Below are 18,273 nucleotides of genomic sequence, written 5' to 3'. Positions count from 1 at the left end.
AAACGTTCTATTTTTAAAATGAATTTGTTTCTCTGATTATTATTGCATATAAAAACATGTATTTTGTGGCTATCACTGTATATTTATGTCTTTATGAAGTGAGACACTCCCAGTTGCAGAAATCTTTTTTGATCAAATGAACTTTTATTTTCATCCAGAGCAGATTTTTTTTCTCTTTTTTTTGCCTGTATGGTGAGACCCTTCTTTATTATTGATTCTTGTCACATTTTGAATTCTTAGTGAAAATGCCAAATGATGAAAAACGTCATTGGTTGTTTGCTTCTGAACAGAGTTTAAGGTGCGTTCCATACAGTGTTCATCCAGAGTCCTACATATGAAGGCTCAAGCATATTTACATAACATAGAGATATATATACAGACTTTATATAGAAAACAACACTACTAACAAAAATAATCATCTTTTTTATAGCAGCAAAAAAGAAGAAACTAAAAGAGAAATATGTATATTTACATCTTTTTTTTCCAAATAACAAGGCATATTATATATAGTACACTGCGTATATTTACTTTCCCATTCTTTAAGTATTCATCTTGATTTAATCTCTATGAAAATCAAAGTATATAGGCATCGCTCTCCTCCGTCATTAACACACAGTTTACTAAAGGCAGAGCCACAAACACACAAACACGCATGCACAGAGGCTGGACTGACTGCATGGCCGTCACGCTGCTGCCCGGAAATATGAAACAGCATCACCGCGTCTCCACATTCATTCAGCGATGCGGACGGTGGAGAGCAAACACTGAAAATGTACAAAGGCCAAAATTTGACGTGTGTGGCTCTGCCTAGGATTCAAATAAAACACAACACACACAAAAAAAAGTTTCTAGTTGAATTAAAACAACAGAACAGAGACAAAAAAAGACTTCAGGCATCATCACCATCGATTCCAGAGCTAAGTGTAAACCAGGTGATTGCAGAACAGAGAACCAGGACCAAAAAGTGAACACTGAGATGACAGTTTTAACACACTGCTGTCTTTTTGCTTTGCCAGCTGTGAGAGGACCTATGCTCTCTCTCTCTCTCACACACACGCACACACACAAAGTCCAGTTCACCTGTAACAGCAAATAGAATAGCTTTAATTTACTCATTTGCAAACTAAATGTCCTTTATAGACAAGAAAGCTCAAAAAATAAATATCCACAGTTACTTGTTTTTTTTTCCTCCTTTTGCAATAAAGTTCTACTTGTTTATTTATTAATTTTTTTTACTTATGTGCAAGTTCTGTGCAATGTCAGGACTCCCACCCTGGATCGTCAAACATCAAAACCAAAAACCAAACTCACATTCGTTGACTTTAAAACAAACAAACAAACAAAAAAAACATTAACATTTTAAGTCACCAGATGGAATCAGAGGTTAAGAACTCAATCTCCCAGCAGGCCAAGCGAAGCGGCTGAGCTGAACCGAGTCGCCGGAACATTCCAGAGTCTGTGATAAAAGGCTTGGGACATCATTGGAACAACAACCCCCCCCCCCCCCTTCCCCATAAAATCAACTACTTCCTCACTGCATTGGAACAGAAACACTCTAGTTGCACTTCAAGTATTCACGGCCAGGAGTCTCTAACCTACACTTGTAATGAAGGACGTCTCATCCTGTAACACATTTCTTCACTTTCCAGCTTGAAAAGTGATAAAGTGGATGTTTAAAACTCGCTCACCTGTTAGGAGTGTACTGACCCAGACCAAGCACAATGCTTCAGCTTAAAGAGTACATGTTGCGATTAATTCTTTTTTTTTAACACGTTTAAGTTCAAACGAAAACAAAAAGACACAAACATCCAGCCGTGCATTAGAAAATACATCCCTGACCTATTACGATTAAAGAAAAGAGCTCGAGTGATTTGTACAGTCATACTTTGGTGTTCTGAACATGCATATCGTTGTCGTCGCATGCAAAGCTCCATAACCCCAAAGTTGATTTTTTAAATTATTTTTTTATGTTTATTCAGAATATTTTATTGCGCTAATGGCTGCAGGGGGCCGTTTTTTAAAACATCCAATCTTAGCAACGTTTTATCTTACTCTCTGATTCAATGTACCTGAAAGTATGGAAGGAAATGTTAAACTTTGCACATGAGTGAAAAATCACAAACACATCCCCCCCTCCAAAAAAACCATCCTCTGAATTCTCTTCTAAAGTCGCTCAAGTTGAAAAAAAACCCCAAAATAAAAACACCTTTTCCACTAAATGCTTTACATACGTTCATACATACAAACAGTTCTTTCCATTTAGTCACCACCCCCACTGCAATTTACATTTTGTTTCCCTTCAAGCTGCTTGCTTCAGCTGATTGAAATGAAAGGAAAACTGACCCAAAAATATGCACCACCACCAACAACCCTGCTCAGCCTGCACAAGCTCTGCACAGTACTCTGATCAACAAGGGTCCTTATTGCAACTAAAGGCCTGATTTATCGGGGCACAAACAACACAACACTTTAAAATGACTTTTTACATGTCCAGCATAATCAGCTAAAGAAACATTCAGAAGATTAAGATCGTTTAACGTCATCGCACACTCAGTCATCAAGGTCTTCGTATCTATCCCGGCTTTAAGGATTGCTAAACTCGGCAGTTTTGCTTCCTTTGCTGTGGCTACCGTAGCAGATTTAACCATTTTTCCCAAAGCCTTTTGACTGTATTGTAAAATAAATGTCACAACACTTCAATCAAAATTAGTGAAACTCTAAATTCTTGGTGCTATCTTTTGTTCTGTGAAAGTTACAGAGCTTAAAACCGGGTCCGGGTCTGCTTTGAAAAATATAGAATCTACTCTGTTCTTCTTTTGGTGATGTGGAAAGACCCACAACAGGGCTATGACCTTCTCTTGAAGCTTACGCAACAAGCCTTAAACTGTTGTCATAAATGACTCCTGTCAACACAATGGAGATTTGTTTGCCTTTTTTTAAACATTTCCATAAAATTTAGCATCCATAAAAAAATATTAGAACCCCAAATCCAAAAGGTAACGCTGTTCTAGCTGAACCTTGTGACATTTCTTTTCCAACAATGTGCAGTGAGTGGCAAACTTTATGCTGACAGTATCTTTTTTAAAACAAACAAACAAAAAAATAAGCGAAAAAGTAAAGAAAAGGAGAACAACTCGGTTTCCTTTTTCTCTTCCTCTCTGGTGTTTGGTTTGTCGCTCCTCAGCTAGTCTAACATGCAGCATAGGTTAGTTTGATTAGTCAAAACAAACAGAAACATCACTGTGGTTCCTCACTAAATCTTGAAAACAATATTTGATTGTAATGCCCCATATACTGCACACACTGCATCTAGGCTCTTACTTTCACGCTTGTCGAATTTCACCCGGTAAACATGCGTATGTTTTGACTGTCGTTTTATCGTTCGATATACATGCGACTTTATTCTCATGCTCAATATTTCTGAGCAGATCCTCTGGATTATTGTCCTCTTTCCCCCGCGTTGAAGGCTGAATTAAAGATTTTGTCAGTCCTGCCATATGAAAGAGGGCAACAGCATCAATTTTATGGTCAACCAATTCCCCAGGAACCAGGCTTCGGGCTTGCGATTTCAAAAAATGCCACTTCCAAAAGTCTTTAGAGTCTTAAAGCTAGTGTCGCTGCAATGTCCCGCAAAGCCGACTGTGTTGTTGGGGTTGTTTTGGTGTTTTAAGTCAGCAGACACACACATTCTCGTAAATCAGCGTCCACATCACGAAGCAAAAACTCAATCAACCTGACTCCACAGTGCGGAAGAACGATTTTCAGCATTTTGTAATGATTGCAGCTTCAAGGACTAATGTTCATCAATAGAGTTCATTATTAGGGTGTTCATTCGATTGTGTTGAACTTAGATGAGGAAATGTGAGTGTGTGAGTATGTATGTGAGTCCCCTGAAGTTTCCTGTCCAGGTGGCTGCTCAGTAGCACCTCCTAGAGGCCCTGAGAGACAGGAGACAACCTCTCCTTAAAACGACGGCCAATTAATTACTCAATCCTGGACGACCCTGACGGATTGATCAAAAGTCCGTAAGGGATAAGTGGAAGGAACTTCGTCAACAGCTGAAGTGGCACTGGGACCAGAATGACTTTTGTTGGGTAAGTTGGTCTAATGTGACGCTGGTCCCACGGTAGACTGTGATGTTTTCTTCAGTGTGACATTAAAAATAAAAAATAAAAACCCTGTTAAAGCCAGAACAAACGCCAAGAGTGGACATCAAGGCACACCTTCGAGTCTTTTCCATCAGCAATAACAAATCAAGTTGTTTCTGCAGCAAAGTGTCTGTCGGCGCAGTCAGCCAATCACAGAGCAGACTCATTTTCCACCTGACAGGAAGCAGTAGTGCTGGTGGCCTTCCCCTCCTTGTTGAGTTTCAGGAAGCTGGGTTTCTCAATCACTACGGTAACAGCCCCTTCGCCGCTATTGGGATTTTCCAGCGATGGCAAAGTCCGTTTCTCTGAAGCTTTGGCTGATTCCCCGTCCCTGACAATTGAAATAAAATTTGTTAGGACTTCACAATGGGCTTAAAAACAGCTACAGATTAAGTAGGTCAAATGAAACAGTCTCAACGTTAAGCTAACTTAAAGCGCAGGTATGAGTACCATATTTAGGCCTTTATCTATAGAAGTTTCTTGTATGATGTCATGCACAAATTGCCTGAGAATTTGCTGCCACACTAGATGTGAGGTTGCTAGGAAGAAATGTGTTTTCCTCAACTGATGAGCAAGTGGTTGCTGTAGGTTGCTGGCTGCTGCTAGTTGAAACTGGTCCCAAAGTAGGTGCTACATCGAAAACTTCCTTGTAATGGCTTTAACTGTTGGCAGGCTGCAACAGTTAATAGTATTTTCCATGGAGCACAGCAATCCATCTGCAAATACTCACTAACAACTCACCATATGGTAGTAAACTTGAAAAGGTTCACTTTCAAAGTAAAAGTTGTGCATTAGCACTGCAGTCGTCACATTTTCATGGAGTAGTTGGAGTCTAGTTGGAGTAGGCCTGTGTGACTGGGACTATGTTTCACAGCAACTGTCATCAACCCTGAGCAGTTTTTTCCTAGCAACCTTTGATAGCCAGATGGTTGAGGACAGGTCCCTAAGTCTAGGTGACTGGTTCCTTACGTGGTTTAACCTACATTGTCCCACTTCCAAAATGGCAAACAAGTTAATGTCACGTTAGTGATCATCTGACTGCAAAACCTCAGTAGAGGCCTATTTCTTAGTTTGTGTGTGTATTGCTTTATGGCTAAGAACGTGTAGTTTTCTCACCCGTTGTTTGGAGTTGGATAAATAACCAGGAAGCAGGCAGTAAAGAATCCAAGGAGGGAGCCCCCAGAGGCCACCATGGGAATGACACGAACGCTGCCAACAGCTTCCACTACAGAACCCAGAGCTGAGGCCACCAATATCTGGCTGATGTACACCTGAAGAATCACAAAACAGTTTTCTCGATACAATATATGACATGAATGTAAGTGGCAGAACTAAATAACTTTATTCGACGCTCACCTGACAGGACAGGATGGCACAGTCGATGCCAAAGCCTCTGCGAGAGTTGCCAGGACTGTGCTGGATATACTGAAAAATGCAAAGAAAGTTATTAGTCCCAAAAGACATGATAATTATCTTCTAACAAAAAAAGTAGATTACTAGCTATTCTTTAACTATGCATTAATTCATATCTTTGTAGATTCATATCTATATTAGATCATTCAGCCTTTTTAATTGAATATATCTGTACCGCTTTCATTTCGTGATATTGTCCCAGTAGAGCATAAGGACAGTAGGAGATACTCATGGAGATGATGCCCATGCTGCTGATCATCACCATGGCCACGTACACATTAGGGAAAATTGCCATGACTGCAGTTCCTATGAAGGAAAACACAAAAAAGAGGGAGATTAGGGCACTACTGACTATCCAGTGTGCTTTTCTACTCTACTGTGGTCTATTAATGCAGTTCATACCTATGGAGAATCCAAGTGTACCCAGGATGTAGATAACCTTAATGCTCAAGTCAAAGTTGTCGAGATATTTTTGAAGAATAGCTAGAAAAGAGAGATTTGTGGGTTGTTTACTCAAATGATTAAAAGAAAATCCACTTTCTAACCAGGAAAACTGAATGATGTGAGCATGTGCTCTTGCGCATGGCTACCTGAACATGTAGCTGCAGTCATGGCATATATACCCAGGCCCCAGCATCCCATCTGAACTCCTTTGTGATAGTTATCCAATAAGGTCGAGTTAGAAGGAGCCTGTGAGACAGAAAACTGGGCTTAGTTACATCACTTTTTACGTAAGATGGAGACTGTTTTGCTCTTTTTTATCCTCCTGCAGCAAAATAAATGACAAAAATCAGAGAAATGAAAAGAAGCCTGTGCAAAGCATTTAAAAAAAGAAAAGAAAAACTGAAACAAGATTGATGTTTTTATGATTGTTTTTAGGGTAAATAATTTTTAAAAAAAAACACGATATATGTTGGTAAAGTAAAGTGAGGTGAAGTGAATGTATGTATATCTGTGCATTTTTGACTGTTTCTCATACTTTAGGATCTCCGTGGTAGATGACTTGTCCCATGAAGTCGGTGAAGAAGACCGCCTCTGCAATGATGGAGAACCAGGTGAGCAGGTGACAGGCACAAAGCCGCAGCAGCTCCTGGGGCATCTTTAGCATGGAGAGCCACAGCAGGCGCACGGTGGTCTCAACCTGAGGGGAGAAGATAAAACATCACACATTACGGTTACCAGCGAGGACAAACAATACAGACTCGTTAAGCATCACACCCCTCCATCCACACACCTCGCCCTCTTCACTCTCCGTGTCCCCGCTGGAGGAGTTGGTGTTCCCGCTGCGGTGTCTGTTCCTCTGCCTGTTCCTCCTCCTGTGCCTGGCCTCCACTTCGTACAGGTCATTCATGCTGCGGGACGGCTTGATGAGAAAAGCTGCATTGGCTCGGCGGTAGCGGTAACGATGATTACCCACGCGGCCGTAGTAAGAAAAAGTGCAGGACGGCTGGCGGTAGAAGGTGTGGCGGTGGCGTGACTGTCTCATAGGAGCTCCAGTACTGGCAGCTGGATGAAGAGAGAGTTTGTTAATGGGTTCATCTTTTAATAACTACTATAATAACACTGTAGGGAAATTATCCAGGTCTTTCATGCTAAAATTGAAAGAAACTGATTTAGCATTATTGTGCTATTTTTCTAAACTAAAGTTGTTTATATCAGAACAATTTCACATGACCAAATTTGACTTTCCCAGTATAACTAAATATGACTGGGTTAACATATATCAACAACATGGCTATAATAACGTAAAGATGCTGACCTTTGACCATTCCAGCACGGTGTGCCTGTCCTTTGGAGCTCAGCCTGTTAGTGCCAAGTCTGTCAGTATTAGTAACGCTGGCTAACAGCCGCCCGTTCAGCGTCCGCTGCTCGTTGAGTTGGTTGTTCAGCAGCGCCTCCTGCCCGTCGTCGTTTTCCATTTCTTGCAGGAAAGCTGAGAGGCGGGAAATCCTGGGGGTGGTAACATTCATTTGATTACTGCTGTTTTGGGGGCGGAGGAAGTCTTGACTTCCCGTGCTGCTGCTGCGTCTGATGCTGGCGAATCGGGGGGGTGGGGTGCTGCGATTGGGGTTGAAGAAGGAAGCGGTCGTGGAGGGTGAGCCGTGATAGGGCGAGAGGTGATCGGCGAAGATGGAAGGCTCTATGTGGCACAAGAACATCGCATCGTGGTCGAGGTGATCGAGGGTTGCGTCTGCCATGGCGAGGACGCTATCGCTTTTACCTGGAGAAAGAAGCGAGGGAGGTGATGCGATCAGTTTAGGTGTCAGAAATTTAGAGAAAAGCGAAAGAAACAGGGCAGTGAAAAAGGGATGAAGTTACAGCTGCCCTGTCATGACTGAAAAAAAAGAGAGAAAGAGCAATTAAGCATTCTTATAAGTGGAAATAAAAGTCTTTGTGACATATGGTCACACGGATCCTGAACTTCCTTTTGCTCTCTTTTTGCCTAGGAAACATAAAAACCAAACACCAAAAAAGTATACATATGTTGCTAACTTCGGGTTTATTTGGATTCCCTTGGCACAGTGACCATCTTTTTTTGATCATTTGAATTGAAAACCATTTAAAATAGATTTTGCTAATTTCAAAAAAAAAAAACCCAGAAGTTTCTGAACTTACTTCTCACAAGCTCCGCCTCTAGGAAGTCCATGTCTCCATGCTCTGACTGGTCATCTTCGTATGGGTCATAGAGGTCGTAGCTCTCTACCGTATCATCCTCACCGATCATTTCTAATTTGGCGCCGAGAAGTCCAGCCCTGCCATTGGCCGATGTTTGAAGGTGGGCAGGATCCAGACTTTCCTGTCGAGAGAGCAGTGAAAGGATGTTTTCTGTGAAGTCACTGAAAAAGTCTATTTCTACTAAAACTGAACTTCACGGTTCAGTACCTGCTCGAGCCTGTCGTGTTGTGGCGAGTACTGTTGCTCCTCGATACTTAAGAGATGCAGCACCACGGAGACAGAGAAGAGGATGGCTGCAAAGAAGAAGAGGATCTGCTCCTGCGACTTGAAGACTGCTCCGAGGAACGTGTGCGTCCAGTCCAAACCTCCAAGCGCGTAGCCGACTGCGCCGCCTAGACCTGCGGGCAAGAACACACACAACAAACACGCGAGAGGTGAATTCTGCTCTTTCGCAGTAATGGCGGAAAATATTTTATCGCTGTGTTTATCATCAGCTGTACCTGCAGAGGCGGCGTGGATATTCAGTGCCATGTCTTGCTCCTCTGTGTCTGCCACGTCTAACAGGTATGCTCTGATTGGTCCCTCTGTGGCATCCGCACAAAAGTCCAGCACCACCACACCCAGCACAGTAAGAACAATCCCTATTGGTTGTCTCCCCTGCTCATCACCGAGTGACAGACCTGTCAGAGAAACACAGAGATGATTTTCAGTGCTTATCTTACTTTAGGTTTAGAAATACAAAAATAAAAAGGCCAATAATTATCAAGAAGAAATGTGTAGCACAACGAAAAAAATAAATTAATTTATGCTGATGTAACCAAGCATGGTAAGAGCTAACAGCACATTACTGAATGACAATAGCAGCTATAGACACAAACAGGTCACTGCACATTTCCCATACTGCGTTGCATGTCGTGTGTGACCTTGTGTACCACATGACATTTGTGACCCGGTCTGCACCCCCCCCCAGCACCCCGAGGGCCTGAAGCTTTATAAATGTATGTGAACAACACAGTGTGCAGTGGGGTGTGTACTTTGAGTGTATTGTGTGTTGTCGAGGCAGTGTGACTAAGCATGACAAACTCAAATCCATTAACGTCAGGGAAATAGAAACATTCGTAGAAAGAACAGCGGCGTGTCAGTATGTGCGCTTGTGTACATGCGGGTGTTTTGTGTATTTGTGTGTATGCGTGTGTATAGGGGGTGGGGGGACAATGGAGCCACGGTACGCACTAGCAAGGCACCCAGACAGGAAGTGAACTGTGATTGGTAGAAAGGGGGAAGCAAACAGGAAGCATTTCCCTGTGAAATGCCTGCTCTTGTGTTCCCATGTCAGCACACACACTCACTTACAGCTACACACACACACACACACATTCATTCACAGGTTACTACAGCTTTCCCATGTCGTCCTGGCTCATTCACACACATTCGCCTATACTTACATGGAAACGCACACGTTCTCTTATTTATTCACTCATTTCTCTCAGACAGGTCACTGTTTGTTTCCCACGTTAACCCTCCCAGCAAAAACACACACACACACCTCCCTGTTGCCCTTAATTGACCCGGGTGCCACTGCAGAAGAATAGAGGCAGAACAGAATAGATGTGAGTAAAACTGAATAGAATTTGCTGACAGAAAACTGTTCACACACCTCTTGCTCTTATTTATAACTCCTTTGACATTTCATTTGGTTATATTTAGAGATGTGTACAGGCCCCGTACACTATTGTTCTGCATTAGGCACACATTTGATTATGGGTCACACTATTATATTATGGCTAAAGGAAAATCCTGAACTCTTGACCCCTATAGTGAGGTTTGCTATAACTGCTCTGTTGTTCTCTTCTCAGCTAATGCACACAGAAAATGTCTCATTAAGAAAAAAACCCCCCAAAAGGTACCTATCAGTGATCCATTCAGAAACAGAGCCACTCCAATCAGTGTTCCTATACAGAGAGCCAGGATGAACGGTCTCCTCCTGCCCCATCGCAGAGTGCAGCGGTCACTGGCCGAGCCGATCAGAGGAGTGAACAAGAGTCCAAGAACTGGACTGAGGAACCACGTCAGACTGTAGTACTGCTCTGGAAGACCTGCACAGCACAGACACAGAGACAGATGAGGTGTGAGCAGAGATAGAGACAGTGAGAGCTAACAGCAGGTGCGCAACACAGATGTGACTGTGCTTCCACCAGGGGGCGCAAGCTGCATTCAAACTGTTCAGGTTGAGAGAATTTCTGATTAGTATAAATATTAAATATTTTAAATTAAATATTAAATAAATATTTTATTCTTTTAATATAGAAATTAGGCAATTGCAAAATTTAAATTAGCCACAGGTGGCATAAACTGTGACACTAATATTAAACATAACTTTATTTATATGATTAGATACCCATAAAAAGACTGTTCAGCATCATTGCATACAGACATCCTTGGCTTACAATTATTTAGAAATATAATTTCATTCATCCAACAGCAGAAACGATTCTTTCAACAAAAGCAGCAATCAGCCAGCCTGCTGGTTAATGCTGCTCACTGTCATCATGATTAACATAATAATATCCTGCTTATCTTATATTAATTAACACATGTAATATTGCAATCGGGTAATAGGATTTTCAGTGACTCACTATGTGACAGCAGGTCGCAGTCACAGGTGAAGTGCACTGCCACATAAATTGGTTGTTTGTGCTGTTACTGCTGCTACCTAAGAGCTGACCTGAGGCTGACTTTTTCAACACCTTCTGTTAAAGCCTACACGAAGATAAAGAGGAGAAAGCCACAGCAACCGGCCCCGACGGCAGGATTTATCTCAGGTCTGCTGAGCTTCTGTGTGTTAACGTTCCCCCTGGATTATCGCACCAAGGAATTCGACAGAGACTCCGGTGCTCTTTTTAATGCAGAGAAAATGAGCGAAAATTGAGTGTGGAGGCTCAGTGATCAGGTTAGTCAGGCTTTTGTCAGTAATCGACACAAAGAAACTGCCCCGACAGTGACTCGCCTGTGTTAAACAATTCAATTATGAGCTCTCAAACGAAGGAAGGAAATCTCCTTTTTGTCGCTTCTTCCGAAAGCACAAGAGCACTTATGCATTTCTTATTAACTACTGCTTAAATAAACTCATAAACCTGAAAGCAGTAAATGGAAAGTATTACTTCTGACTAAATAGGAGCAAAGAAAGACAGGAAAACTTTTATTTTTCTATTCAACATTCATTTCCTGAATTAAATGGATTGAGCTCAGCATAACCCAGACTGTTATGTGACCGTGACCTTGTTACTGAGCGCACATTTAATTATCTTTATGCGCCGACTTTCCAGCGTCGGAAACCAGGTGAGGATTTCAAACACATCCGATGAATGATGGGGCCCCAAATTAGGATGGGCCAGTGGAAATAACTAAAGAGACACTTAGGATGCAGCAAACTAATGGAAACGCACACATGCTTTTGCTATCTCTCAATAATACCACTCAACACTGTGTAAACCCATCAAACACACCTGTCGCCAGCAAAAATAGCTCTTAACCCCTCTTAACCTGAAGTATGTACTTAATATTTTATAAACCTACCATAAATTCACTGTTGATTATCATCATCAAAGATTTAAAATACATTGAAACACATTATGAGATTAGCAGAGATAAGGTTACTGCAAAGTAAAACAGATTTCTGGTCCATTTAAAAGCCACCTGACATGACACAGTTCAGAAATGAACCACTTCTAGCTCCTTAACACAAATATCTAATTAGCCAGTCATGTGTCAGCATCTCAGTGCATTTAAGTGTTCAGACATTGGAAAGGTGACCTGCTTCCAGCAAGATGGCACACGAAATCACCTGGAACGGTTTTCTTGAACATGATAGATGGTTAACTACTAATGCAATTGAGCACTTTGGGATCTAGTGGAGCAGGAGAGGCACTTTGTTGAATCTGCCCCAGGAAGATATTTAAGGATGATCAGCCATCAGTCAGCCATTGGGATCCAGTGTTGGCTGTGTCCAAGCCAGCTGTTTACACCTGTATCTTATACAAACTGTTGCAAGCAAGAAGAAAATCATCGGGACTTTAGCAAAGCTGTGAGTCAAACCCAGAGGCAACAACTTCTCAATTCTAAGACAAGCTGTTTGCTTAGTCTTTGCTTCTACAAACCATCTGACTTCCCCCCACATGCTGCCTCTGCAGATTCAGCACTTCCTCCTTGAGGGCAGGTATCAAGTAGGATTTGTCAAGATACTCGGAAAGCCTTGCGTTTGACTTTTTGAAATGTGTTCTCAATCCACGGCATTTAGTGAAACCAGTCAGACTCACTGTTTTGCTAAACAGTGACACTAGACTGGGATCAGATGGAAAAAAATAAAGTTATCTGAGTGGAGTGATAGGATAAAAGGATAGCTGTAAACCAGAAAACTGGCATTACTTTTATTTGCTTCTAAGTCTGTGTATTCAGTCAGATAATTTAATTTTCCTAATTTGTTTCACTGATAAACAGAAAGTAAAATCGAGTTTCTTTGAGTCATCACGCCCATTTAGTTATCAATGCATTAGTGAGATGGGAAGCGGAGGAGGTGGAGGCAGGCAGCCCTTTAAGCTAAGTGAAGTCAGCTGAATTGCAAATAATTAAATCACAACTTTATCGTTGCCTCACTGGCAAACTATCGCTTGATGTGGCTCACTGAAAAATGAATGCCATTTGGCTGCCGCACAGAGACAAGGAGAGACGCTGAAACACTGAAAAGGTATGAGGCCATTCTCTGAACCCTGCTTAAAAACTGGGAAATTAACTTTCAAAGTATTCAAAAAGCACCACGCCTCTTTAATGTCAAAACGAGAGGGTTGACCACTATTTACTGAACCACACCAATCTAAAAGGCCAATTTGGGCAGAAGCCACCAGCAGCGTTGTGGATATAAACAATCAAGAGTAGCACATTGCTGTAACTAAATGGTCACAGCAATAAAACTCCTGGTCCCAAATTTAGTAGTCACATTACAGTTATCACTTTTATTTTAAGTCACTATGGCCTACAGCCAGTACTGCAGTTGGACCTTGTGTTTGCCGTTTCACATTTTCGTTCTTTCTTTCTACTGTCTGGCTTTGAGGTACGCTTTATTAAAGAGTAGAAAAAGAAAGATTTTGTGTATGCTTTATATGCATATGTATGTGTGGGTACATGTAAAGATTACACTGCAATGAATGTAAGAAATCACTCACAGGAGATACGTAACTGAACTAATGCATTACTTCATTAAAATTATAATGCTTAATACAGTGCAATAAATACCTACCTGTGTGCAGTGTGAAGAAGTGGCCAAAGTTTTTTCATTTTTATTTATTTTAGTTAATTCTGCAATAATTCACTTTAATAAGAAGAAAGACAGCAGAAATGCAGAACTGCTGATCAATACAAGCAAGATGGGAATGATAGTTAATTCCTCAGTGGGCCAACAGATGGAAGAAACTTGGAGAGAGCAAGTGAGTTGATGGCATCAAATCTAATTGAGAGAAGATTAAGACTTATCTTAATTTTTAAATGGACTTTCGATTTTCTCAAGGAGTCCTCTTTTAATAGATAGACGTCAATAACTGAGTGCCACCATATCTAATTAGCAAGAGCTGATCTAAAACCTCCCCAGAAGTCCACGAACAGACGGTAAACACCGAGGTCGCCATGTCAGGTGCAGGGTCAAGATCCTTTCACACAATCCTCATCAGTCCATAGAAGTCCAGGCGACAAATCTAATCTGACTCATTTCTTTCAAATAACCAGTGTTGATGTCCGATGTTGATGTGTAGAAATTCCTTGGAAATTTGTGGGAATGGAGCCATCATGTGAAAAACTGTCTGCTGCAATCATGGTAATTTTTATGTTTTCACTGCTGTTGATGAATCACATGTTTCTGTTTGGCAGGAATTGTGGTCTGACGATAGCCGTGCAGATCCGTGAAACAAACTCTGAAGCAGAAACAGCAACTTCAAGGTTAAACTGCGTTTTCTCATAGGAACACTGAGAGCTGGACAAGCAGCAGTGAGAAAAGTGAGACAGTCTCACATCCTTTTGCTTTTGCTAGATTGCTGCAAAGGACAAAACAGAGACTGCAATTCACACGGAGCAAATCTTTTCCATCGCTTTTCACTGCGAAGAAGCAGGAGGCAGAGGCAACTGAAGGTTGAACAAGAATAACAAGTCGGCCTACATTTACATTTGGAAACTTTTCATTAGCAGATCACGTGAACTCCAGGTGTCGAGACTTCATCCGCTATAGCGCTTAAACACATTGATCAGCAACATTGGCACTCACTCACAGCGGAGGCGTCGTCATGGACTCTGGATGAAGGCCGTTTAGCTTCGATCACACCGAAACTGATATCACTGTGACACATTTCTTTACTGTAACAGCTGCTCATGTGACTCACTTGAAGCAGAGTGCATTACATACTGCTGCTCAGGTTATCTCAGCATGCTGCCAAAGAAAAACAACAGGCTGGACTATGCAAATATAATTACCTATAGCCATAGCCATAGCTATAGCCTCAAAAAATGACTTATTAACTGTTACAACTAATGAAGGATATGAGTAATCAAAGGGATAGAAAAAAAACAGCCAACAAAGACCTCGCAGAAGCCTCTTCTTAAATGCTTTTTAACTGATAAATAATCTGGTTTGCAGATGCCAAAGAAGTCTGCGCTTATGCTTTAGTGAATGACATTCTAGTATTCTTTAAATACCTTACTAATCAACAGGTATTTGTGTCTGTGTGATATACCCTAGGCTTGCTAGCGTTACCCGATAAGCTAGTCCGTCACGTTGTCTCCGACGGTGTGGAAACTGCAACTTCAATCTGTGTCCACAAACCAGTGACATACATCTTTTATGGACTACAGCTCTGTCTGGCTAACAACCTAAACTCTAGAGATAATCAGCCTTATCTCATGAGAGATGATGAAAAGTTGTAAATCTTCACATTTTTTAAATGGTAGGCTATTCATTTTCAGCGTATCAACAAACAGATTTATCAACAAGTACATTTCTGCCCCACTCATCCAAACAGAGAGCTCATTGAGTCTTGAGGAGCACTGTGGTCAAGTCTCTTGGTCTGTGAGGCATGTACACGTGAATATAATGTGTGTCCTTGTGCCTGCCACCTTGGATTTGTATGTTTTTCCAGAGGCTATAGCTATAAGCACTTTTAAGTGCAGGAACATTGAGCCTTTGACCTCACTTTGACTTTACAGCTCATCATCCTGTTGTCCCGTACAAATGTTCACCTCTCTCTTTCTCATGAACAGGCCGTAAACTAGGCTTGACCCTTGTCACCGTGGCGACCAGGTCTTGGGAACTCTGTCGCCACGGAGACTCCATCACCTTTGCTTCCTGGCTCCTAATATGGCTGTGTCATTCACACAGTGCTTCCTGTTGTTTGGTGAGTTCAGACTGAGGAACAATTTGTTTCTTTAAGTTTTTTTCTCAATTTTTTAATACCCTTTTCAATCTTTTGTTTCTCTCTCTCATAAACACATACACTAACACACCCAAGAACGCACAAATACCCATGAAAATAACACATAACATGCAAAAGCCACAAACGCAAGACCTGTTAAAAAGTCAAACAGTGGCACGGCAATAAAGCGGGAGACAAAGCAGCAGATAGGAATCGGTCTGTCGGTAGGTTTGTCAACATCAAAACAGGAAAACTGTTTCTAGTAAACAGTTCCCACACAAAACACCAGAAACACAGTCAACATGCAGGAAATACACACATGTCTCAGTTCCCACACATAGCCACAGACTTACAGTCTCACCTATGGAAATAATGATAATAATATTAATAAAAAGGAGCTCACACAGCTGAGTTCCCACACAGTTTGAGTACAGTAAGGCCAAATGCACACTCACACAGGGAACAATACTGAGAGAATCAAGAAGCAGGAAGCATTTTAGAAAAGAGAGAACAAGAAACAAGTGCAGTAACAGACAAGGAAGGGAGGAAACGGAGAGAAAGAGGGAGTGTGAGAAAGGATTAAGATCAAAGCATTTGAAAACAGAGTTAGGATAAGGTGAGAGGAGGAGAAAAGGGAGGAAAGACGGAAGAATGAAGATAGAGGGACAGAAAAAGTTCATATTCGGGCTGTCACATGGCTGTTAAGCAACGCCAATTGATTGTGGGAAAGAAAAATGTTCAATCTCCTCCATCTATCATCAAAGAGGGTTTTTTGTTGTTGTTTTTTTTTTTTAGCTCTGCGCATTTTTTGTGTATATGCGCGCACACACACGTGTGCACGGACTAAAAACTGAGCTTAATGTGTGACTGTTGGAAACACAAATCTCCCATTCATCCCAGATTTCATGTGTCTTGTCGTCACTGCACTATAAAATACACAGTAAAACTTTGTAGCTTCAATTGTTTTCAAACCACTTTTATTGTGAATAAAGCAGCTTTGAAACACTATATCAAGATATGCTGTATTCTAGTGTCAATCAAAAGGACAATGAATCTGAGGTTGACCTGAAGTTCACACTGAGATCTTCATTTAAGCAAACTACTTTCAAACTACTTGGAATAAATTACTCCCACTGTGCTTTTATGTTCTGCAAAGAAAGTCCTCAGATCACTTACAGCCTTCATGCTTCTCTCACATTTTCACAACAGTCCCCTCCTTGTTTTCTCTTGTACAGTTCATTTGAATTTGTTCCCTTTAGCTACATGTTGAGCAGAAAACTTCTCCAAAAGTTGTAAAACCTATCAGATGCTTTCTGTTGCTATAACGGGGTTTCAAAGCAAGACTCATTTAGCAAATATAAATACGACAACAGTGAGTGGCGCCTCTCTTTAATTATCTGCAGAGCTGTCTAAACAAAATGACCAACTTAAATCAAGTTAATGCTAAAGTGTAACAAGAAGTTTACATCAAAGGCAGTTTGACATATTAGCCGGCAGCTGGAATAATCATAATTTAAACATGTGATGCTCAGTTCATACCACTGACAGCTGCATGTTGTCTGTATGTGACTGATAATTAAGTGTCCGAATAAATCGCGTCCATTTTCAGTCATTTTCTATTAGATCAGGCATGTCAAAATAATTTTACAACGTGGGGCACGTCCGCCCCACTTTGACTCCAGTGGGCCGGACCAGCAAAAACTCCTCTTTCTGTTAGTGTAAAGAAGTTTAACTACGCATTTAATCCCAGAGATATTTTAATGTATAATAAGAAGTGAAATTTCAACAATACATTGCAGTTTTTCTACATGATAAATTAATGCTTCTTTGGGCTTAAACTCAAAAGTAAACTGTAAGAAGTAAATGTGTGCAGTGGGCCCATTCTGGCCCCCGGACATTAAACAGTAAAGTTTATCTGATAATATCACTTCTTAAATTTCTTCTAGATTGAAATGCTTGCACATGGAGGAGAGGCTAGACACGGATGGTTGCTCCTGCTGGTCTAAGTCATCTAACTGTCTAATAGTAGTCTAATCCTCCAAAGTGTAACTCATATTCACCTTATTTAAAGAAAAACCAAAAACATAAGCAGCCAAAAAAGTTGCTCTACACATCTGCACTTCTTTTTTGCTCCTTGCTTAAAAATGTGGTCACATAAGTGAGACAGCGAGAGTTCGTTTCTGCTTTTCCTCGAAAAGTTCTTAATCAGTTCTAATTGATCTCTGTTGGGCAATCAAACACCACTGCTCTGACCCAAATGCCTCCAGATCAAAGAATGCAAGTGTGCCACTTTTGAAAAGGACACAGTTGGAATACGATGAATTTTCCCTAAATTTGCTGATAAAATGACGCCTGTAGAGTGAAAACTGTGGACTCAGCAGCAGGTTACAGAGAAAAACTTCAGAAGAAATGTTTTGCTTCGCACACTCTGTCGGCTAATTTATCCACTCTAGCTGTGACTATTCTGTCCGCTCAAACTAAAGGGGTTTATTTCTTCACAACAAATAACAAACAAATCATTTGAAGATGATGCACGTATTGTGCAAACTAGGCTTTTATGTCAGTTTTAAAGGGCATTTCTGCAAAAT

The 18,273-nt window shown here is 41.2% G+C and overlaps 1 protein-coding gene across 1 annotated transcript in view; it reads right to left on the bottom strand.

Moving 5' to 3' along the window:
- Nucleotides 1–1,501: 1,501 nt before the first annotated feature.
- slc45a4a (solute carrier family 45 member 4a) overlaps nt 1,502–18,273 on the bottom strand; it is a 31,524-nt gene continuing 14,752 nt past the window's right edge. Inside the window, exons 2-14 of the mRNA XM_005740593.2 lie at nt 10,145–10,333; nt 8,738–8,917; nt 8,445–8,635; nt 8,178–8,358; nt 7,321–7,782; nt 6,796–7,067; nt 6,541–6,702; nt 6,152–6,251; nt 5,964–6,044; nt 5,737–5,867; nt 5,505–5,573; nt 5,265–5,419; nt 1,502–4,479 (exon numbers count right to left, since the gene is read on the bottom strand). Coding sequence (XP_005740650.1) covers nt 4,299–4,479; nt 5,265–5,419; nt 5,505–5,573; nt 5,737–5,867; nt 5,964–6,044; nt 6,152–6,251; nt 6,541–6,702; nt 6,796–7,067; nt 7,321–7,782; nt 8,178–8,358; nt 8,445–8,635; nt 8,738–8,917; nt 10,145–10,333 — 2,354 coding nt within the window. The 3' untranslated portion in view covers nt 1,502–4,298. The remainder of the gene's footprint in view (nt 4,480–5,264; nt 5,420–5,504; nt 5,574–5,736; nt 5,868–5,963; nt 6,045–6,151; nt 6,252–6,540; nt 6,703–6,795; nt 7,068–7,320; nt 7,783–8,177; nt 8,359–8,444; nt 8,636–8,737; nt 8,918–10,144; nt 10,334–18,273) is intronic.

The sequence above is a fragment of the Pundamilia nyererei genome, unplaced genomic scaffold (assembly GCF_000239375.1).
Source record: "Pundamilia nyererei isolate P.nyererei 1_Seehausen unplaced genomic scaffold, PunNye1.0 scaffold00102, whole genome shotgun sequence".
NCBI lineage: Eukaryota > Metazoa > Chordata > Actinopteri > Cichliformes > Cichlidae > Pundamilia > Pundamilia nyererei.
The sequence above is the reverse complement of the archived record's forward strand: the minus strand, read 5'-3'. Positions and strand labels throughout refer to the sequence as shown.